At 44.0% G+C, this 24,146-nt stretch overlaps 1 protein-coding gene across 1 annotated transcript; it reads left to right on the top strand.

Annotated features, from left to right (window-relative positions):
- The first annotated feature begins 535 nt into the window (after nucleotides 1-535).
- LOC139933101 (matrix-remodeling-associated protein 5) lies at nucleotides 536-23,902 on the top strand. The gene is made up of 19 exons (XM_078289251.1): nucleotides 536-661; nucleotides 2,694-2,830; nucleotides 8,099-8,228; nucleotides 8,446-8,684; nucleotides 8,897-9,048; nucleotides 10,380-12,265; nucleotides 12,893-13,285; nucleotides 13,364-13,688; nucleotides 14,490-14,761; nucleotides 15,288-15,576; nucleotides 16,121-16,339; nucleotides 17,024-17,542; nucleotides 17,697-17,868; nucleotides 19,267-19,355; nucleotides 19,410-19,542; nucleotides 19,686-19,812; nucleotides 20,511-20,591; nucleotides 20,857-22,003; nucleotides 22,541-23,902. Exons 1-19 carry the CDS (start codon nucleotides 575-577, stop codon nucleotides 23,092-23,094), a joined length of 6,951 nt encoding a protein of 2,316 aa, XP_078145377.1. The 5' UTR covers nucleotides 536-574; the 3' UTR covers nucleotides 23,095-23,902.
- The last annotated feature ends 244 nt before the right edge of the window (nucleotides 23,903-24,146 follow it).

A 24,146-nucleotide genomic window follows, 5' to 3' on the forward strand; every position in this document is an offset into this window, starting at 1 on the left:
CCCATGCATCAGATTTAGCGTTTGCAGGTGTACCAGCTTGGGCTTGCAATGCGGTTATTAATGCGATGCGTTTTGCAAGGCATTATGGTAATTTTCTCTTTCATCGTGTCGAGCCGAAGCTTTGTGTGTTTGGAGACAAGAAATCTGAGAGTTAGGTTGATCCCCGTTCCAAGAGCTCTTCTGCTGTCAAAAGTCAAGAGACAAGGAATCAGGAGGAAAGATACTTTGGTTAAAATGTTGTCAAGATTTCAGATGTTTTTTGGCCCCATAAGAGACCCTACCATATAACTTTGATACTACTTGCTATGAATTTACCTCAGCAAGATTAATGTCAGCCTAAAAAGGTGATAAACTCTATTCCACAAATAAAAAGGCAGGCTAACTGAGTTTAGATGGGTTTACCCATATAGATATAACAGGTTTACCCTCCACTACATCCCTGACCAAAATGGATATATAGCATTTTAGAATGAAATCCTTCTTTGTGTGTATAAAACCTCTGCATCTAATTGTACTTGTCTGTTCCTCTAGGTGTATTGATGGCGTGAGCCTCCAGCCAGCCAGCCATCCAGTCATGGCGCTGTGGTGGTGCGCTACCGTCTTCTGCAGGTTGGCTGCAGTGTGGTTTCCCCTGCTCCTCTCAGCACTCCTGTGGCAAACGGTACACTAACGTCCTCAGTGCAGTCCAGTGGTCGGTTGCACAAATCATCCTAAATTTTACTGATAGGGATTTCACTCAAGGATTCTCTTATTTCTTTCCAGGAAATAGAGGCTTTGTAGTTGCGGTAGTTGCGTCACAAATCCCCCAGCAACCACAGCTGGTGCTATCATGGAGTTGGAGTGTTGGCTGTGTGCAAATTATATCTAAATATATGACAACTGCTCAAGAGATAGATACCTGAAAAAGACTGTTGTGGTGTGGCTGTAGATCCATCAGTGACGTTATAATTAAATGTGAATATTCTGATAATTTGGATTTGTTTCCAACGGTAGATTTCTGTGACACAGTAAAATGTATTGTCTTTAGCCCTAGCCACTTTGGTCCCAGTCTCTGCTACAAAGCACGATGAATTGTAGCTTAGAGTCAGCTCAGTTAATTACAAAAAAAAAAGGTTGTTTTTTTGCTTTGTTAACTGTTCATTTAACAATGCAACCAATGCAAATCTTAACGTGATTTTTGGCCACTAATGCTAGCTTCTACTTGATACGTTAGCTAGTGTGCTAATCAGATGTGTTCACAACCAGACAGTGATGGTTAGCAGACCAGATAGGCCTACATGGTTAGCTAGCTAACAAGCTGACATTATCTAAAACAAAATGGACCAGATGTAGTAATAAAATGAGTTCTGAGTCAAATGCAGCACAGAAATGAACCATTATTGAACTCTGTTGAGGTATCAAGTCATATACAGAAAAACAATGAGCTGTTCACCGACACTTTTGGCCAAGAGCTGAGGACCTCCAATATGGCCGCCAGAGGGTGTGTTACATCACCTGAAAGCACTGTAGGCTAAGAGAGTTGTAACAAACATTTCAGACTGATTCCTTAGCCTTAAGTAAGAAAAAATACTAACAGACCGGTTTAAATATGGTTTAAATATTTACAGGTTTCAGGGTAACGAAGAAATTTTGTAGCTAAAGCTAACATTGTTAGCTAGTTAGCTAACCAAACGTTACAGTTAGCAAGCCACAGCGTGGTCATCCCTATGTTCCCTCAGCCCTATGTGTTTAGGCAAGGAGCTCGTATGGTTGATGTTAGGGTTAGGGATGCTTGCGGTCGAGTGGTTCCAGGGCAGATGAGGTGGTTGGGTTGAGGCATGAGGTCACTGAGGATAAGGTTAGAGCAAGCTTGCGGTCAAGGCTGTCAGAAGGTAAGTTGGGATAGGGTTGAGGGAACATAGGGCTGAGGGAACATAGACACGCTCCCGCCACAGCAGCAATAATGTTTGAAAATCTTAGGAAAAGAAGGCCAAACTGGACAGAGGAAGAAAGCTTATCCTACTTGATGAGTACAGGTAGGCTATATGAGAAGGAAACACGGTTGGTTGCAGAAAACATCCTAAGTTTTTCTAAGGATTATTATTGACTAATTTAAATTCAGCACAACTTCATTCTCCTCAATGAAAAAAACTCAAGTTATGAAGCTGTTCATGGTGATTGTGCAATGCATAACCAATTTTAAGTAATGGCTTAGGATTTTAAGTAATGACTTAGGATAAAAAAGCACATAAGGATGAAAACATATATAGGCTATATATATTAGGTGAATTCTATATATACCTATATATATTAGGTGAAAACTCATTTAAGTCTTGAATGAATCTTTAAGGAAAATCTAAGATGCTTCATGCAACTAGGCACAGGAGGCTGCCATGTTTATGCACCTGGTCTGTTTTATATAAGCCCCCTAGTCTGTTTAGTGTAGTTAGCACTGATTTGTTTCCAAACTGTCAGTGCCTACACAGGTCTGAACCTATCTGTTTGCATCTCTTATCTGATCTTTTCTGAATTTCATAATTTGCCTCTCCTCACTGCTTACCCACACCTCCTCCCTTCTCCTCTCTTCTCTGCTCCTTCCATCCATTCTTTTCTCATCCTATTCTCCTCCTCTCTACCCCTTTCCTTTCCTTTCATTTCGTCTCATCGACCCTCTCTTTTTGCACCCCCCCTGCCCCCTCTCCTCTCCCCTGTAGATCTCTCCTGTCCATGCCGTCCCGTCCTGCCCGCGGGGTTGTAGCTGTCCAGGAGTCAAAGAGGTCCACTGTACGTTCAGACACCTCACCACCATACCAAAAACCTTTCCCAAAGACACACAGAGAGTCAACCTGGGGTAAGACTGAGTCACATACACACACAAGCACTTAGTCATTGTTAGCAATGCTATTCCAAGAGGCAGAAAACAGAATCGTCTATGTCCTGTATAGTTATTAATCTTGTGAAATAGCTAGGAAGTGGTTTGGGATGTAGCTACTGTATGTCAGGTGATTTGAGAAATGTTTTTTTTTTAGCCCCATTGTCTTGAAATGATTAATTCTACCTCCAATAATATTCTTTTTGGCTGGATTAAAGTGCTTTTGGTCGGACTAAAAGCACCCAGGTCATGATAAATGAGACGAGCTTCTTCTACTCTTTTCAAACCACTTTTTCATCCCACGGATCCAAGTGATAAATTGAGTCTCTTTGCCTCGGGAGGTGGGATAATGAAAACATGTTGCTGCTCTTGTCATGTCAGGGCCAAAATTACGCAGATAAGTGACTCCTTTTGGGTGCCAACCCGTTGCTTCATCATCCTTCAACCTGCCTCGAGAACAAAATAAACCTTTTTTAAAGCCACAGGGACCAGTTTGCCCAGCATGATGTTCCTTATATAGCCCATTGTGCATTTCATTTGCCAACATCTGTTTTAAACCGAGGGTTTAGCACCAGCATGTGATGACAAACTTACACTGTAGGGGATAAATCACTTCCATGTGGGTCTTTCTATTGTGGACAGAGCTTCCACTGCCGTCCAGTCGCATAACAACTGTTGTTTAGAGGAATTTCCCAGCCAACCACTGCAACCACTTAAACCACTGTATATAACAAATTGCTCCGTCTAATAATTGGCTGCGAACAATACATACTTACCTGGCAAACGTCTTGGCTAGAGGCATCTAGAGCCAAACTATTGTTCACAGGACGCTGTAGCCATTTGCACATGGGGCTCTGCTGTGGGAAAAGGCTATCGCTGCATTTCAGGTGCATTACAATCACTGCTTGGAGTTGATCTCCAGCTTCACTGCTGCACATAATGCTTTGATGTGATGAAGCATTTCAGTGGGTAAATGGTCACAAAAGCTACCTCACGTATGTGGTGCCAAGCTCCGGTTTTGTCCACAGGAGGCAAACTGTCTCCATATGGGCTCCTCGACCGTGGGAACAGCTATCAGTGCATTCCAGATAATCTCTTAAACCCGATACAAAATGCATATGCTGCTTTATAAAGCCGGCCCTCCACTGCAGGGATTTTGTAGGGGAAGGTTTTGGCAACAGCAAGTGTTATATTAATATTAAATTACACCACCCCCTTCAGGCCAAATGGGATAAGGTAATAGATACCTAGATATGCTCTACTGAGCGTTCTGGTTTGTGTTTCATGGCTCTGTCTTGACATATTGATGGGTGGAAACACACCAAAAAACACTCACAACACATACATAAACAGACACGTGGAATACAATATATCTTCATGGATGCAGGACGTAAAAATCCAAAAGATCAAAATTGAAGTTACATTGTTTCAACATGACAGCGATGATAGGTGATAGGCCGATTCTGTGTGTCTGGCTTTCTGCTGTTGCAAAACTGAACTCCCACCTGATGCTGTAGTCTATTTGATCCTCCTCTTGGCACTTCTGCCGGTTTACCACTTACTCTAATGGATTTTACTGAGGAGATCTGTGTTTCACATTGTGCTACACTATACCCTCTGGATTATGCTGTGCTTCTTTTCTGATGCTCTATTAACCCTGTGTCTTGGTGGAGGGCAAAAGGCACTCTGGTAGCGATGCAGCGACTTGCTCAAGAACACTTCAGCAGGGCAGACGTTTGGAGGAAAGCCAAACCTGCAGCCTCTCTAACCACTAGACCACCCTGCTGACTGTTGTGCTGACCAGGGTGATTTACCTTCTATTCATGCAAGGCATGAGTAGAAAATGTTTGGAGCATGTTTTGAGCAGTTTACTCAAATTCTGGAGTGTTTATTGTTTCAGTTCAGTTCGTTTTGGCAGGTGAGAACAATGCCGAACCGACTACAGGAAACGACCCAAAACACAAGGTTTTATGGGTATTAGGAGACGGATGTTGACATGTGATAGCCAGCAGTTTCTCATGCTTGCACAGCCTAGCAAAACAAAATGAATTGAGGGCAAACTGCAGTCTGGACTGATGCTCATATTCAGCTATTTCTTGTGTTCATAACTGGAAAGTAAATTACAGCAAAGAACACAGACAAGTCCATCATGCTTAGATAAAGTTTCCGCTTAGATAAACTTTTCCGCTCTTGTTCAAACCAAAGAAAACAAACTGTATTGATCACACCCAGATACCCCCAGTGGTGCCCAATCTATTGTGTCATATCAGCTCCTGCCAATATGACATGTAACTACCAAATAATAGAAAAAAAACATGAACCAAAAGTGTCTTAGTAAGATGCCGGACCAGCTTCAGACAAGCTTCAGTGTGCCTTGGAATTGATTCTGAAAATGTCTGGAACTTTATTGGTGGGATGCAACACCATTCGTTAAGGTAAAAGAGCAAGGCACTAACACCGCCAGGGTTAGACCTTCAGTTCCCATTGGGGAAACCCACACTTAAAATATATGCAGTCATGGTACTGTAAGACACTTTGGATAAATGTGACGAACCAAATGATATATGTTTGCAGTTTTATTGATGGTAGTGGAAAAACGCTATGTCCAGAATCTCCCATATGTGTTCAATTGGGTTGGGATATCTGCATCCTGGGAATGTTGTGTGTTTTACAACTCCAGCTTGCTCACTGCAGGATAGCAGACTCTACCATAGCACACTGTGCTGATTCCTGTTGTTGGAAGTCCTGGCTACCTCTCATAGGGCAGTCTATCAAGTCCTATCAGCCGCTGCCAGTAGAAAGTGTGTTTTGCTGTAGACGGTGTTCCATTGTTGGACGACATGTTTGGCTCTGGGATCCACTGTTCTATACTGTACTTGGCAATCAGTGTGGCTGTTGGGGCGATGTCTGCTGTGAAGTGCTCATACCGCAAGACTGCTGGAACCAAGAACCAAGGAAGGTTTTTGAATAGTGTTTCTTTCTTTTTCATGTTGTTGTCTATTTTGATACAAGTTGGTCTGAATATGTACCTGGGTCATCAGATTAGGGCTGCAGCTATCGATTATTTTAGTAATCGAGTATTCTACCGATTATTCCATCGATTAATCGAGTAATCGGATAAGAAATACTTTTGCTTTATTAAAGAGCAATAGTAAATATACAAAAGAGAAAAGCTGTCCGCACGAAGCTGTCCATACGACACTGTGATTTACTGAAAACGAGGTGAAATAATAATTATTATTGATATTTATTACTAGGCCTAAATATCATACAAGTTCATAAGACTGGCTAATGTACATTTATTTACTATGTTGAAGGGTTGCCCTACACCTGCTGACCCTACTCACTGCAATCAAACTAAACTGAATATACCTGCTGTATTGGACTGGTGCATTTTAGGCTCCAATTGCTACTTACACCACCTGATATTTTGCTTTCTGGGGTATTTTATGCATCACTGTGAGGGGAGTAGGTGTGTGTGTGTGTGTGTGTGTGTGTGTGTGTGTGTGTGTGTATGTGTGTATGTGTGTGACTATCATAATAATAACATGAATGAAGCTCAGGCTTTCACAAATTGACTGCAGCATTTTATTTTCTGTGGTTATTTTCTTGAGCAAAACTTAGCTAACTTAGGGACATCATAACTAGCCACCATATTGATTTACGTTCTTAACTAGCCATTACATATAGCCATAATTAACGTGCATTCTTTACTAGCCTTCATCTCATCCCGTTTTAATATTAAGTGCTGACTCCGCCCACCCGGCCAGTTTCGGCGTACGCCGGTAGCAATTACAAGTGGACCCTATCCTACAGTCCCTGCTCTCAGCGGAGGGAAGGAGCTACGCTGTGTGTGGGAAGCGCTGTGACCGTCAGACCTCTCTGGATTAGACAAGCAAGTAGAGAAAACCGGCATCAGCCGAACCAATTTATTGCCAAATGCTTTGGGATTCAACACATTAACATTGCTTCCCATGGTCAGAAAAAGTCGGCAGATTTGTCGCTAGTCGCTTTTGAGAAATAAAGTCGCCAGGGGGGTCTGAAAAGTCGCTAAGTCTAGCGACAAAGTCACCAAGTTGGCAACACTGGATCCGAAACTTTGGACACTTTCTGTCGTTTTCTCTGGCCTGTCTCTTCTCTTCGCCCCTCGCTATTTTCTCTCTCTTTCTCCAGCGCGTTGTGCAACAGTAATAATCATCCGTGCGAAACACTGAGTGTGTATATAGTTATATGGATTAAACGAAGCTTCGATGCAAAGAATTTGCATCGATGATTTTTAGTAATCGAGTTACTCGAGTTTCTCGAGGAATCGTTTCAGCCCTACATCAGATGATTCGACTTTACGATGTGACTTTGATGTAGATGACAACTCCGAATCAGCAACTGTGGAGGTTTTATCATAATTGGAACACCCTCTTTTAGAATCGACCAATCATGGTTCATGTTTGTTGATATCATTCCTGCCACTCCACTTGTATTTGTATTTGTATACTTTATTATCCCCGTGGGGAAATTTGTCCTCTGCATTTGACCCATCCTATACACACTAGTACTAGGAGCAGTGGGCAGCCGCAGTACAGCGCCCGGGGACCAACTCCAGTTCTTTTGCCAGTGCCTTGGTCAGGGGCACTGACAGGAGTTAACCCTAACATACATGTCTTTTGATGGTGGGAGGAAACCGGAGCACCCGGTGGAAACCCACACAAACACGGGGAGAACATGCAAACTCCACACAGAAAGGACCTGGGACAGACCGGGGTTCGAACCCAGGACCCTGTGTGTGTGTGTGTGTGTGTGTGTGTGTGTGTGTGTGTGTGTGTGTGTTTCCTCTGCCTGGCACATGGTGAGGTTTTAAGACTCTGAAGGAATCAGCAGGGCTCAAAGGTTGACTGAGGTCAGAGCCCCCTGTCACCCCTCCTTCCATCTTTCCATCCGTCATTCCTTCCATCTATCTTTTTTCCTTGGTTTGAAAGGTTACATGGCCCCCTATGCAATGAGTAAGACCCCCCCCCTAACACACACACACACACACACACACTAATGTTAGCCAGCTCCACTTTCTTCACCTTTCTCTTTCTCACTTTCTTTATTCTAATGATACAGTAACATTGCGACACCCATGGAACAAAGAGACCCAACAACACGTGAGCACCGACTGCTGCTTCAAATAGCTTCCAATCCTATCCACCCTCCACCCCCCGTTACTCTTTTATCTCAGTAACTGGTCCTGTTTACTTTCTCTAACAGTTATAACAGCCTGACGGAGGTGGAGGGATCAGAATTCAGGTCACTACGGCAACTGGAGATGCTCATGTTGCACGGCAACGACATCAGCACAGTTCACTCTGGGGCCTTCTACAGCCTGAGATCACTACAGGTAGAGTGTATGTGTGTGTGTGTGTGTGTGTTTGTCCAGAAGATAAAGATGTGCTACAACAATTATTCAAATTTTGAAGTTTGAAGTTTGAAGTTTTACCCAATTCTAGGATATAATCACATTTGAACATATCTCATAGATCCTAGATTTGGATTGAATCCAGAGTTTTTCGCATATATGCCTTATCTTTTTTATATTATGACCACTTTTCGTCCAGATCTTGAAGCTGAGTTACAACAAGCTAACGTCGGTGAACCCCGGTCTGTTCGAGGGTCTGGTGAGTCTGATCCGTCTCCATCTGGACCACAACCTCATCCACTTCATAGAGCCCTACTCCTTCTCCGGCCTCACCTCCCTGAAGCTCCTGCAGCTGGAGGGGAACGTCCTCAAGGAGATCCACCCTCACACCTTCATAACGGTGTCAGTGCTGGGAGCCTTCTGGACGTCTGGACTCAGGTAAGGACTCTCGAGAGTGTGGAGGTTTCTTATATGTTTAAGAGTGTTGGACTAGTCTTGATTCCTGGACCTGTTTCTTTCTGTGTGGGGTTTGTATGTTCTGCTCATAGTGCCCATAGTGTGAGTGGTTGTCTGTCTATCTGTGTTATCCCACTGTCTCCCTGCGTTGGAGTGAGCAGGTAAAGAAAATGATTGAATATTTTTTCTCTCAGACACCTACACCTATCAGACAACCTGTTGGAGCAGCTCCCTGCTGCAGCGCTGCAGACGGCTCCCAGGCTGGAGCTGCTGTCTCTTCATGGTAATCCCTGGACCTGCGACTGTCAACTCCACTGGCTGGTAGAGTGGAGCTCCAGCCATGAAGGTAAGGACATAACTCTCTGGATGAGTTCTTAATTTCTTACTTTATTACCTTCAAACTTTAGAATAATTGACATGTTTGATTTAAATACTGCGCTTCCATGGTGCCATAAAGCAGCATCTGAAGAGGATGTACCTCAGAGGGAGGATTAAAGCTCAATGCAGAAACTTGTATTTTCAAAAGAAACAGGCTGCACTCAATAGCAAAGATATTTTAATAATATTTTATTCATAGCGGACAAATCAATCAGCCATCAATGTCACTGATGAAGGACGGAGGATCAAAGGAGGACTGAAGGCCAGAGGGCCGATGCACTGACAACATTTTGTCCGTCATAAATATTGCTAAAATATCCTCAGTGTTGAGTGAGACTCAGAAATAAGACTGCGTAGAGGTTAGCATGGTGTTTTCATCAAATATAGCAGTTTTTGTGGGGAGAGGGGAATGTTTAAATCTGTACAGAATCTCTTGTAATGCTGCTGTAGTGGAAAAATATGTGGAGTATCATTGAGATTTGTTAACACCTGTCAAGGCAAGAACCACATGTCAAATTCTCAAATCCTGTAAAGGAATACTCTAAACTAATCCTCTAATGTTATACTAAGACTCTTATTCAACATCTCTGTCTTTCATTTCTTTTTCTCTACCCTTCTTTCTCACCTTTAACTTCTCGTTACACATATGCTTTCAAACTAAAATCATTTGTCGCTGGTTTGTTATGTTTTTGCTTATCATCTATAACCAGTCCCATATGTTAGCTGTTTGTCTCAGCAGAACAGTTGATAATACATCATTATGTTTATGGCCTGCTTCCTCTGAAAATAGGAGGCTATGAAAGCCAGAAATGTATTATTGGATACATGAACTTCCACTGAACTCAAACTCAGGAATAGATGATTTATTTTTATCCACATTTTTTTCACTCTTATTATCCCATCTCCCTGTTTTCTCATTGTGTTTTATGTTGAAATATGTGAATTTTTTACTCTAAAGTAGATTGTGACTCTGATATTCACTTAGCTCTCGCTACCTCTTGCTGCTCTCCCTCTTTCTCTCCCTCCCTCCCTCCCTCCCCCATTTCTGTCTCTCCTCCACCTCTGTCTCCTCCTCCCATCCTTTATCTTTCCATCCCTCCCTCTACTTCCTCCAACCCTCCCCCCCTCTTTCCCTCCTCCATCCCCCTGGCTTCTTTCTTCTTTCTCTCCCTCTCTCTTCTCCTCTTTCCCTCCAATTCCCCTGCCTGTTTCCATCCCTCCCTCTCCCGCTCTTTCTCTCCTCTCGCCTCTTTCTCTCTCAACCCCCCACCCTTCCTTTTGTCTCCCTCTTACTCCCAGGGGTAATAAAATGTAAGAAGGAGCGTGACTCAGCCTCCAGTGAGACTTGCCCCCAATGCTCTTCTCCTCAAGCCCTGAACGGGAGCCTCTTTCTGGGGTTGACTCCCGACAAGCTTACCTGCGAGCGGCCGGCTCTCCGCTCCCCTCTCAAACAGTGGGACAGCCCGCTGTGGGCCGAATCCGACGCAGAGCCTGATCTCCCGTACACCCGTGATCTCGAAAGACCTTTAGGCCATCTGACCTTCGTTCTCTCCGACAGTCACGGCAATAGTGCCCACGTGGCGTGTGACGTGCGCCGGCCTGGCGACAGTTCACCGATGACTTGGACAGAGAGTCCGCACTCACCCGGAGAGATATCCGTGAACGTGTCACTGGTGACCGTCCTCGAGTGCGAGATTGATCGGGAGACGTTGCAAAATCTATGGCGATTGGTTGCTTATTACTATGAAAGCCCTGCTATCTTAGAGAGAGGCCAACAGAGGGGAAACACAACCGGAGCAACCTATCAATATGCCCAAGCCGTCAATGAAAATTCCCCGTACTTCACCGACTTAAAGGGTTATTTGGTGGCAGAACCCTCGTGGCTGCTTCAACCCAAAGTCACTTTACAGCTCAATAGACGTCAGACGACAACCAAGAAACTTGTGATGGATTTTACTACTTTAGTCTCCAAGCAGATCAACAACCGTGGAGGGCAGGACGACGACAACAATGACATCTCTTCGTCCTGGGCGCTGATTCACCGAGGGACAGTGCGGCGGGTTCAGTCCGCTCTTGAGGGTTCAAAGGTCCTCTTGGAATGCGACGTCGTCACTTCAGGTTCAGAGGTAAAAGTGGAGTGGATGCTGCCAGATCTGTCCATTGTCGAAGGTGCGACTGATAAAATCGAGATTTCTGAGAGAGGGGAACTTGTGATTCTGAACACCACGCTGTCTGACTCAGGCCTCTACCACTGTATGGTCAGAACCAAAGCCGGCGTGGACTTGGTGCCTGTGAGGCTCACCGTCAAAGAGCGCTCACTCAGCCCCACTGCTTTCAACGGTCAAAAGATGACAGTTGAGAAGGGACGCTCGCTCTCTCTCCCTTGTGAAGTGACCTCGGCTCAGCCCAGCCAAACTATCTGGTACCTGCCCAAAAATCAGATTCTTCTCCCCACGCAACAGACCAGAAGGGCACAAGTGATGGAAAATGGGACTTTGGTGGTAAAGAAGCTGACAGAAGAAGACGCGGGGGAATACAGCTGCTTGGTCTCAAATCTATTCGGGGTCGACATGCTGTCACACATCGTGGAAGTCTCAGGAGAGAAGGAATCTGATACCAAAGTACAGACAGAGATAGAACATAAGATCTTAATGGCTGGCGGGGAGGAAGGAGAGGGATCAGGGGGAGACTACCAGGAAATCAAACGCCCTTTTGCTACGCAGTCACCTAAGAGGGTAGGAACACAGCAGAGGAACTCTGGTGGGTTTATGAAAGGGAAAAGACTCAAAGATTCAAAGAGAAAACCTAATAAATCTGTTAAGGAATTAGATCCAAGTCGCTGGGCAGAGATATTGGCTAAAGCTAACGCTAAAGCAAACACTGCTGTGCCCATATTGCAATCTCTACCAGAGCCTAGCACTAAAATGGCAACTACTGTGATGGCTAGTACTCCCAAACCTACCACTACAACTACCACTACTACTACTACCACTACCGATTATACTACTACCCCTGATGTTACCACAGAGCCAATAAATTTAACCATCAACACAAGAGCTAAATCCCATTCAACAGAGAAAGAAAAGGATAAAGATGAGGAATCTGATATATCGGAAAATCAGCGAGAGGTTTTACGACCCCCTCTTGGAAAACCAGTTCAGCCTCCCAGAAGCAAGGAACCATCCGTACACCGTGGTGAGGGTATCGCAGAAAAATCAGACTCCATCACAGATCCTCCTGCCACCCAAACTTCTCAGCCAATCAAACAGTCGGAACATAAGCACACAGGGGAGGGGAGAGGAAACTCCCACCTTTCTCCTGGTCGGCCCAACAGGAGGAGGCCGCCTTACAGACGCAGAAGACCGCCGATGAGAAGAGTCCACCCGCACTTGAACCCCTTCCACCCTTCATCGAACAAGCCCCAAACGACCCTCCCCCAACCCACCACCACTACCACTCCAACAACAACAACCACAACAACAACCATGCCACCAACAACAACCACAACTACCACAACAGCAACTACTACTACTACTACTACTACTACAACCACTGCTCCAACCACAGTGGAAAAACATGAAGCTTCAAATGCTGATGATCAAACAGAGGAAGACGGTGGTGATTTAGACTATTATGAAGAATATGATGACAAGGATGCAAAGGAAGATTTAAACAGTGAGTCCCTTCATACCACTCATGATTCAGATAGTATTCATACCACAACTACATTAGATAGAGAAAATGACTCGAGGGAAATTAGCTCTTCAAGTAGACATAATTTGCCTAATCCGAAGACTATTCCAACTCCGAAGCCAGACAGTGTCCCGTATCCGACTGAAATGACTGTTGAGGAGGAGGAGAAAGAATCTGTAAAACCAAACGAAGGCAAGGAGAGAGAGAAGGGAAGATTGAGGGGAGAAGTCGGGAAACAACGAGAAAAAGACAAAGAAGAGACTGAAAATTTCAAAGAAGAAAGGGACAGCGAGAGGGAGCGAGAGCCTATAAAAGCAAAGGAAGAGCAAGAAAAGCAGTCTAGAATAGAGACAGAAGGCAGGGAGAGAGGGAAGGAAAAAGCTAAAAAGGAGGGGGCAACACAGAGCTTCAATACACAGGACAGCATCCAGGTAACAACACAGAATAGACCACCACCTCGCACTAGACCTTCACAAGAAGACAAAACACAAGCAATAACTTCCCCTTCCAAAGTCATTCTTTCACACACAGACAGAGACAGAACAAGAGAAGAAGGCAGGCGGAAAGAAGAAGATGAAAAAGTGGAAAAGCCCAAAGCACAGCCTGAGATCCCCGGTTTCCCCATAATGGACCCAGTTCACCCCTGGATCCACCAGTACAACCAGAGAAGAGGGCAAACCCCCTCTTCCAGGCCGTCGCACACGGACCAAGATAGAAATGAGAGGAAAGAAAAAGAAAAAGAGAGAGAAGAAGGCAAAAGGAGAGGAAAACAGGGGGAAGAGAAGCAGGAAAAGTTTTCTCAGCCTCCCCACGTCGCCCCGACCCCCCACCGGCCTTCGCACCATCATCAACATCACTACCACCCCCTCTACCCTTCCTGGCCAGATCAAAGGTCATTTCCTCATCCCAGGCAAGGTAATTAAAGCTTCCATGTGTAGGACATGTGTAAAATGAAATTAAGATAAGGGATAATTAAATATTCCAACAAACAGCTGACAGTGGCAATAGATTGTAGTGTTTACGGCTGTTATCACAAATCTGACTGTAGTAGTTAGTGTTAGCATTAGGGCGCTTTTAAGGCTCATCCCGAAACCAGATATTTTGTGCCAATATGCAATATCTGTATGCCAAGAAATTACAAGAATTCAGTGTTTCCCCCAGAATTTTATTCTTGTCAGGGGTAGAAAAGCCTGGAACAGCATTTAGATCATGGGGCAGTGAAACTCTCCATTGAAACCCAGGATAATGAAATTATTTCAGGGTTAGCAGCTCTTTAATGCAGGGTGACTAACCACATCACACCACATTCAATGACAGAGGAAACTCTGGGATAAGAATGAATGAATGAATGAAAAAACATTATTATAACAATTAAATGAATAAATAATATGTGCAAACAAAGTCAAATTCCATTGCAAGTTTTACAGACTGTTTTATGTAGCTGTGGTCAGTGGTATATCTGGCATCCGATATTTCAAGAATAACTAAACCCCAAACCCAAATCTTTGGTGAAGCCTGACATCTAATGGTGAAAAGTAGGGTACTGAACTGGTAATCTGCTATTAGCTGATCTTTGTGCCAGGTGATGTCACCACCTGTTGTACTCTATAGAGGGTGACATCACCTGGCACAAAGACCAGCCAATAGCAGATGACCAGTTAGCATTTGGCATGTACTGAAATGTTTTTGTACACAAAGGTTGCTTTCTGTACCTAGGTCCTGGGTCGTACCCTGTGCCCACCTACCGACCCTGGCCTCTCCCCCACCTCTGGGCTCAAGGGTCAGGGGTCACCAACCGACCAGGGATCACCGCGGAAACGGTCAAGCCCACACCTATCATTCCCGGCTCATCGGGAAACTCCAGATTTGCACCCACCACTCCCCATCCGTCACATCATTACCATCAAAATCATCATGTTGGTGGCGGGAGCAGGACCCAAACCATAGATAAACTGTTTCTGTCAAGGCTGAGGAACAGATACAGACAGGTATGATAAGTGGTGGGTGGGTGTGACCAACAGATATTTGGTAATTTGGTGACCAGAGGCGCTGGCACAGCAGTAGGCACAGTTGTAAAAGGGGTTGTATTAGGAGGAATAAATTATGGATAGGTGAGGTCAATCATGGCCAATCAAATTAGCTCCTTTCATTCCCTTTAAAAGCAGTGCGTTCCCCGCCACACTGATGGTGCAAGGTCGCTGCACTTGATATGTGCCGGCATGAAATTAGGGCCCTATGATTATGCTTAACTAAAATATTAATGCAGTTGAAATATGTCAAGATTGGCTCTAAAGAGGGCTCCAAGCCACATCAAAGTACAAGTGAAAATTCACCCAAGGCTTTGAACTTGATCCGTTTGTAACCGATTTTTTATTCATGTTTAAATGTGTCTTTGGACCTATGATCTACACATCTGCTATCAGTATTGGGATTTAATGCTGGGTAGAAATGGGTTGATGCTATATTATACTGATGTGTAATTTTGAATTCAGATTCTCGTTTTGATATTTCCAGGCGCAGCTCGACCGCATCGCTCAGCTCGGGAGGAGAGTGACTCTTCCACTGACAGCCAAACCTCATATAAACCATCACTACCCTCTATCCTTCGTCACACCCAAACCCAGCCTTCCATCCCCGTACAAACCCCATACACCCAAACCACCAGCACCCACCGCTTCATACACCTACACCCTGAAACCTCCAAAACCTGCTAAACCCTCATCATCATCATTCTCTGGTTTCTTCCCTACCTCCCTCCCTCGCCCCCACACCACCCCTGGAGTTCTGTATGGAGGTCGGTGGCCTATTGGAGGTAAGTGCACTATTGAAAATATATGTATTTTAAATGTGTGGACATTGAAAGTTTATACATTTTAAACAATAAATAGGCCAAGTATTTGTCATTACAATTTTTATTGTTATTACATAAAACAGATAGTTCTGATCCTCACTTCTGATTGGCTGAGTCATTGTAAAATACCCGTTAAACACAACCTGATAGCATAACAGCCATGCGCTAGCCAAAAATCACCACTCATACCGCTACTAATGTGTTGCTTAGCAACCACTTTGTTTAGCTATTATTCAAGAACTATATTGGTTGGTGGAAGAATAACATTTACCTATTATTTAAAGCTGGGGTAGGCAATTTTTTAGAACCATTTTGGTAATATCTGGTGAAATTTTCTTTACATCCCGACAGCTATCAATAAATCAAATGAGAAAAAAAATCTGGTCCCTGTGACTAGGTTTTTTCTGCAATAATGTGCAATGTACTCCGTGATGTACTATGTGCTTGGCCTCCGGAAATGCTGCTTGCAGCTGTAATTGTTGTTGTTGTGGTCTAAATGTGTCCAACTTTGCAGGAGGGCGAATCAGTTCTCGGCGTCCCACCGCCATGCCTCCTTTCCCGGGGCTGTTGGGAGTGGGAGGTGGTGGGGTGAAGCCCCGTATCACCACGGTAACCGCAGCTAGCGTGTCGGTACTGGCAGAGAGCGATGTGTTCCTGCCCTGTGAAGCCTCAGGAAACCCTGAACCCAACATGGCGTGGACCAAAGTCTCCACAGGTAAGAGAGAGAGAGACAGAGACAGAGTAACAGAGATAAAAAGAGCAAAAGTGTGTATGTGTCATCTTTGTAACAGAGAGGTAGAGAGAGAAAACGAAAAAGAGTTGTTGTTTTTTTTTAGTAAGCATGCATTGGTGTGGATGCATGCATGGGTGGTGCAAAGGTGTGTATGTGTGTGTGTGTGTGTACCTGCATTTGTGTGTTATCCTACATGTGGCTGATTTTTAAATCAGCCACATTTTGGAATTAAACGACTCTAAATCCCAGGTTCACCCCTCTGAGATTCCACACATAAAGGTTTACTAGACTAATAAAGGTTTAAAGAGTAATCAGACTCCTCTCTTTTCTGGAGGCTGTGAGTTTAATTTATACATGTTAATGAACAATGTGAACAATGGCATTGCTTCTGTGTGGGCGTGAATGGGCTACTAATGATGATGATGATGATTTATTAGTCCATTAAGAAATTATTTTTGTATCTTACAGCTGTTAGATGTGAAGATGAATAGTAGGAATTGTCACATGGTTAGGTGGCTGAACGGTTTCTGTTGTGTGTCATTTTTCATTCATGTTCAATTCATGTGATTGTAATTTTGAAAAATAATAAGAGAATGACAAACAAGTGACTAAGAAAAGGAATTCAAATCTTTCCCTCCTCTTCCTCTCCTCTGTTCTTCTCCCCAGGTGCCACCATCCCAGCCAACACCAAGCACGGTCTCCGCTTTGAAGTCTTCAAGAATGGCACTTTTGTCATTAAAAACGTCCAGCTCCAGGACCGAGGCCAGTACCTCTGCACGGCCCAGAACAGGCTTGGATCGGACCGCATGGTGATTACCTTGGCGGTCCAGACTGAGGCGCCCAAGATCCGACCTCCCAAGTCCACAGAAGTAGCGGTCTACTTGGGGAAGAGCGTCAGTTTCGACTGCCTTGCTTCTGGAAAACCACCGGCCCAAATTTCCTGGATTCTTCCAGACAGGACGTTTGTTCGCGAAGTCGGGGCCGCCTACGCTCTCCTCTCTCCGGTGTCTCTGCTTCAAAATGGGACTCTCCGAATTCAGTCTGCAAATTTCTCCAGCAAAGGGGACTATAAGTGTATTGCGAGCAACGCAGCAGGTGCTGACACAATAACCTATCATCTCCATGTGGCGGCTCTGCCTCCGAGCATCAATGAGGGAGCCTCGGATACTGTGATCATTCAGCCAGGTATGGTATAGAAATGTAAAAGCCACACACAAAACTAGTCCCAAAATCCCCAAAACCTAAAGTTTTCCCCATAATGTGGCGGGTAAACAAAAAAGAAACAAATATTCACAATGTCAAGGTATCCCATTAACGTTTTCTAATCTAATCTAACCAGGCAGGAGTGTGTATGTCCACTGCTCCGCGAAAGGTGAACCAGTGCCCACACTGAAATGGATGCTCCCAGTGGGGGTCCATGTTAAGCCATCACAGTTCCTGGGACGCAGGCTGTTCATCTTCCCCAATGGGACGCTGTATGTAAGGAATGTTTCGCCAGCTGATGCTGGGAGGTACGGGAGTTATGTTTCTTTCTTTCAGTGTATTGGCATATGATTTAGTCTGTCAGTATCTGCTGCTTAAATAAGAATCTCTTAATCAACCTGCCTGATTAAATTAAAATGTGCTCTCAGTCATTTACCCAGCTAAATGAATCCCTCTGGTGAAGGGTTGTGTCAGTCGATTTAAAGGAATAGGTCAACTCAAAATAATAAAAATTCAGTCATTATCTACTCACCCTCATGTTGGTCAAAATGCCATTGAAGTTGGTAGGACCACCTAACACAGTTAGCCCTCGTGGTTTCCATCTCAGCTTTCTCCCAAACTATTGAAGTTAACAGGGCCATATTTTTACAGCTCCAAAAAAGCATAAAATTTCAGATTTCATCAAATTTCTCCAAACAGCTTGTGCTGCATAATCAAAGTGTTTTGCAGCCAAACTATTACACTTTGGGCCCAAACACCTATTTTTACCTCATTATCTCATATTTTCCTCACTGACAGTGCTTTGGTCATGCATGCACCCTACAACGCTCTCAACTGACATGGGGGTGAGAAAATAACGACTGAATTTTCATTTTGGGGTGAACTATTACTTTTTTTTATCTGTAATCTAAAGATTGTGCATTTGAGTGTACATTAGCCATTAGATGCTACATATACACATAGCTAAAGACAGTAGAGGTTGTGTATAAGACAGTAGAGGTTGTGTGTAAGACAGTAGAGGTTGTGTATATACTGTACGTATACTGCATTCCAGAGATGACGGAAAGTCAAAATTCTGACTTCCAACTATGAAAAATGCAGTGGAATGGCCCGTCAAATCAGAATTCCAAGTAAGAAACTTGGGGTGGCTGAGATGCAGTTATCTGACATCACATCAAAATGGCAGCATACACTGTAAATACACTTGAGCATCACATGACTTTAAATTTATAAAAACACATAATGCTACCTAGCTAGCTGTCAGATCAATGACATAACATTAGCTGTTGCATGGGCAAATCAAATCTGGCAGGCGTCCATGTTTCTCCCCGGTTTTTCCAAGCTGGACCACTGGAATGAAGGTTGTAATTACAACCTACCAACTGCTAATTTCCAACTTCCAACTGTGAATGGAATGCAGCAATAGTTAAAGAGGTAGAGGTTGTGTATATACACAACTAAGACAATACAGATTCTGTACATAACTAAGACAATAGAGGTTCTGTATATACATAGTTAAAGACAGAGGTTGTGTACTTTCAGGCGATGCACAGTATTCCAACTCAAAGCAATATGAATTCACAATCTAACTCCAAGTAGGTAGGCTGTTCAGTTCAAGGTTCAAAACATGCCACATATCATGATTGGTAATCTGAGATCTTAACATATGGGTTACAAAATTCACCCTGCTATCAATCTTTTCACAGGTACGAGTGTTCAGCCACTAATGCCGTGGGCATCGCCAAAAGGACTCTCCAGCTGGAGGTTAGAGCAGAACTCCCCCCCTCCCCTCGCCATCCTCCTCCTCCTCCTCTCCCCATCCCTCCATCCAACCGCCACGCCGTCCCACGGCCATCCCAGCAGCACTCTGTCTCAGCAATGTACGGTTCCACTGTCTACCTCCACTGTCCGGAGTCTACCGGGTCGACGAGAGGGACCATCTGGCAATTACCCTCCAAGACCATAATGGAGCATCGATACAGGTAAATGAAATGGCCAGTTTATAACTTCATGAACCGCTACAATGCTGACCAAGTTTATAAATACAATTAAAAGGTTTTAGTTGTCATTCAATTTGATTGACTGCTTGGATCTCTGCCTCTTTCCTCTCCCCACCTCTCTCCAGCCCAGAGAGACCAATTACAGTGTTTCGTAATGGGACTCTGAGGATCCTGCAGCTAACGGAGCTGGATGGTGGAAATTATCTGTGTGTCTTCCAGCGGCCCAACGGGGAGGACATGGAGCTCTTCCAGGTGAGAACACATCAGGGACAGATAAGGACAGTTTCATTTTGCTGCCAAATCTTTTCCTTTAGTCTCCATTCAATTTCTGGCCAAGGATAATTTTTGTTCATCATGAATCCCTATGCTGTTGCTTACCATCAAAGACCAAACACTTCTTTATGCCTTCCTTGATCACATTAAGATACACAGATTCTTGAATGGTGTGTTCTAATAGGAAACTAAGCTAAACTAAACCAATCAAAGTCCATAGGAGCCAAAAAGGATCAAAGACGGGGGTCTCTCCACAAAGTTTCTTTCTCACGTATATGATTGGGTTTTTACAGCATTTCTGTTTCATTTGATTGTACACAGCAGTTACAAGAAGTATGGTAGAAAGAAAATGTATGACGTGACAAAAGGCTGTGAGCCAGGTTCAGACCCACAATACTGCAAATATGTGGAATGCAGAAGCTGTAACATAATATATTTAAAGAGTAACCAAAATCTGTGGTGAAGCCTGACACTCCATAGAGTACAACAGGTGGTGACATCACCTGGCACAAAGACCAGCCAATAGCAGATGAGAAATGCAATACCCTACTTTTCACCATTAGGTGTCAGATTTGGGTTTGGGATTTAGTTACTCTTTAAGTGTTTGCAGAATGTGAAATTTTCTATCTATAATTACACATTTGCTCGCTGACATTGTTTATTTACTTGTCTATCAGGTGGAGGTGTTGATGACTCCCCCCAGGATCGAACACGTGAGAACCGCCCAGACCAGGGTCACCTTCGGCGAGAACTTCCAGGTATTTATGTGGAGCTATTTCCCATCCATGCAAAGTAAGATAGGGTGAATAAAACAATGTACTTAGCAGTCAACAGTATATATGCTTCTTACATAGTTCACTAAATCGGTAATAATGTCCCTAGTATAGTCCCTAGAGAATAAGTTTGAAAACCATTGATTTAACTGGTCAATCAAATCAGAATAATAATGAAACAGATTCATACATTTATTTACGACCTCATCCATTCACTCTTTCTCTCCCTCGCTCTTCATTTCCTTTCTAGGTGGACTGTGTAGCGACTGGCCTCCCCGATCCGGAAGTTTCCTGGAGTCTCCCAGATGGAACCTTAATCAACAACGCCCTTCAGTCTGACGACAGCGGCCTCCGCCACCGCCGCTATGTTATCTTTGGCAACGGAACTTTACTCCTCCAGCAGATAGGCAAAAAAGACGAGGGCGACTACACCTGCTACGCCAAGAACAAACTGGGCAAGGACGAGAGAAAAGTGAGTGTCAAAGTGGGACCGGACGCTCCAAAGATTAGATTTAAATCGCAATCGCTGGTGATGGCGAGGCTGGGAGAATCGACTAAGTTAAGCTGCCAGGCAATAGGCGAGCCTACGCCGAGAATCACGTGGATCTCACCTGGAAATGACATAATATCAGCGTCATCGGATAGATATCAGATTTTGGACGACGGGATGTTAGTGGTGAAGAAAGTGACGCTTGGCGATCAAGGGCAATATGCATGCGTGGCACGAAATTCTGCTGGCGATGACGTTAAAAACATGAAACTCGAAGTGGAGTCCCAGGAACCCTTTATCAGCGGAGTGAAAGGGAAGAGTGCCACCAAAGTTTTGGCTGTTTCCTACCAAACGGCGCTTCTGGATTGCCGAGCGGAAGGGAAACCGGAGCCAAGAGTCTCGTGGGTCACACCTTACGGCCACTCGCTCCCAACACCCTACCTGGGCGGTCGCTTCCAAGTCCACCGGAACGGAAGCTTGGAGCTCAGAGGGGTGAGGAAAACAGATGAAGGGAGGTACGTGTGTCTGGCTAAGAACCATCTGGGCGAAGCTTCACTTTTGGTCGAATTAGATGTGGCGTCGCTGGCCGAGAAACCAAGCTTTGCTGTTCCCAATATTGAAATCTTACCCATCAAGCAAGACAGCGGGGAGCTGACCCTGGAGTGTCCCGCTCGTGGTAAACCGCACCCAGAGTTTGCATGGGTCCTACCCAACGGGACGATGTTGACGCCTGGCGTTAGACTCCAACGCTTCACCCATCATCTGGGAAACGGGACTCTCCGGATCTCGCAACCGGTTGCAAGTGATAAGGGAGTGTACCGGTGCATGGCAAAAAATGTAGCGGGGCAAGCGGAGAAACGTTACGCCCTGGAGGCAGGCAGAAAGCCGGTGATCAGAGGATCTACAGGTATGTTTTTAGATTTCATCACTGTGCAGCAGAAATCTCTTTTCTTAAATTTTGAGGAAGTGAAACATTAAAACAATACGGACCATCAATGTGAAAATCTGCTATTGTTTTCTCAATTGCTGAAAAGATGACTTAAATTTATCTCTGCACAGGTGTGTTAGCACATTGTTACAGAAGAGAATTGGGGCCACATGTGAAAAAAATATTTGAGTTCTGAGATTAATCTCAGAATTCTAAATTTAAAGTCAGAATTCTGACATTGTGAGATTAAAGTCAGAATTCTGAGTTTAAAGTCAGAAGTCTGACATTCTGAGAAAAAAACAGAATTCTGAGAAAAAATCTAAATTCTGACTTTTATCTCAGAATTCTGAGTCTTTTTTCAGAATTCTGACATAATAAAGAAAAAATCAGAATTTTGAGAAAAGTCAGAATGCTGAGATTAATCTCAGAACTCAAATACATTTTTCACATGTGGCCCTAATCCTCTTCCGTACATTGTTGTATGAAATCCATTTATTATCATTATTTTTTTTCCAGGTGGGATGAAGATCACCTACGGCCACAGCCTGAACCTGCCCTGCTCTGTGGATGGCTGGCCGCAGGCGTCGATCACGTGGACCCTACCCAATGGCCTTGTTTTGGACAAACACCAAACCATTGGCCGGGTTTCTTTCCTAGCCAACGGGACACTCCAGCTCAGACGGGTTGCCACCTTTGACAAGGGAACATACATCTGCAAAGCCTCCAACACTTTCGGCTCGTCGACGCTGTCCTACCCGGTCGCAGTGATGGTTTTCCCGCCGCGCATCACCAACGCGCCGGCCTCCATCACCAGGGTCAACCGAGGATCGCCAGTGATGTTAAATTGTCTTGCAGCTGGTATTCCCAAACCAGATATTTCGTGGACGTTGCCCGGACGCACCACGTTGGTTCCCCACAACCGGTTCACGGTGCAGGGAGGGATCCACATGACAGAGGAGGGGAGTCTGGTTATACAGAACCCTGTGCTCATGAACTCTGGCATTTATAAATGCAATGCTAAAAACGCCCTCGGGACAGACTTTAAATCTACGTACCTACAAGTGGTCTGAGGGACAGTTACAGTGCTTCATTCTGTATTAATAAAATCTCATAGCAGAAGAAATAAGACTGGATGAGGATTTTTCTCCATTAGGATTTGAATATACAGACGCTGTGATAAGGATGCCCTGGGGACAGACTTAAAAGCTGCCTAGCTGCAGGCTGCCTGAGATGCCTTGTGGAACAATTTCCGCTTAACAAACTTACAGTGTGAACTTTACAGTGAATTTTCACCTGTTAAGTGCAAATTTACGGTATACTTTCAACCTTACCTTACCTTATGTTGGACATTAAAATGCACTTACACCCCTAAAAGTGCCCTTTTATCTTTACTTTTTGGACTTTGCTGTGTAGGTTTAACTTTGCACACATTCCCCATACAACATTACAATGTGTAAGTGTTCTTTCCACAGCACTGGACTTTACAGTGCCGTTTCACCTTTACATTACATTACTTGTTCTGTATGTGAAATAATTGAGGACCCTGCTCTCTTGAGATTGAAATATATAAATGTAATGGTGTGTATCCTGTAGGCATAGTTTCGTATATCTGCTGGTGGAATTACAGAGTTTATACTGCAATTTCAACTTTACATTGCAGAATTTACACTACAGGTTCAAATGTAAAATCCATGTAAAATCCCATATCTCATGAAATGATACATTTTCTATTTGTGAACACCTAAAAGTGGGCTGAGAGACTTTTCATTGTGGAATTTACTGCACAGTTTCAATTTCACAATTATACAATTTATCAACAGCCAGTTGGGGAGGGGAGGGCCCAAGGGTCCGTCATAACATAATTCTTCCAGTGATGTGCTCTGTTAATAAAGTCCCATATTTTATGAACTTGTAGTGAATGATGACTCCTTTCTATGATGATACACATAGACCAAGTTGCTGTTCTAGGCCCTACAGTGTGTATCAGCCAGTTAATTATGTATCCATGTCATTTATTTCTGTGCATAATATGCATAATACACAAATACACACAACATAGTTATAATAACATACGATTAAGAAAATACAGAGACAACATAAAAGTATTGAGTTGTAAGATGCT

Source organism: Centroberyx gerrardi, chromosome 16 (assembly GCF_048128805.1).
Source record: "Centroberyx gerrardi isolate f3 chromosome 16, fCenGer3.hap1.cur.20231027, whole genome shotgun sequence".
In the NCBI taxonomy this organism is placed as follows: Eukaryota; Metazoa; Chordata; class Actinopteri; order Beryciformes; family Berycidae; genus Centroberyx; species Centroberyx gerrardi.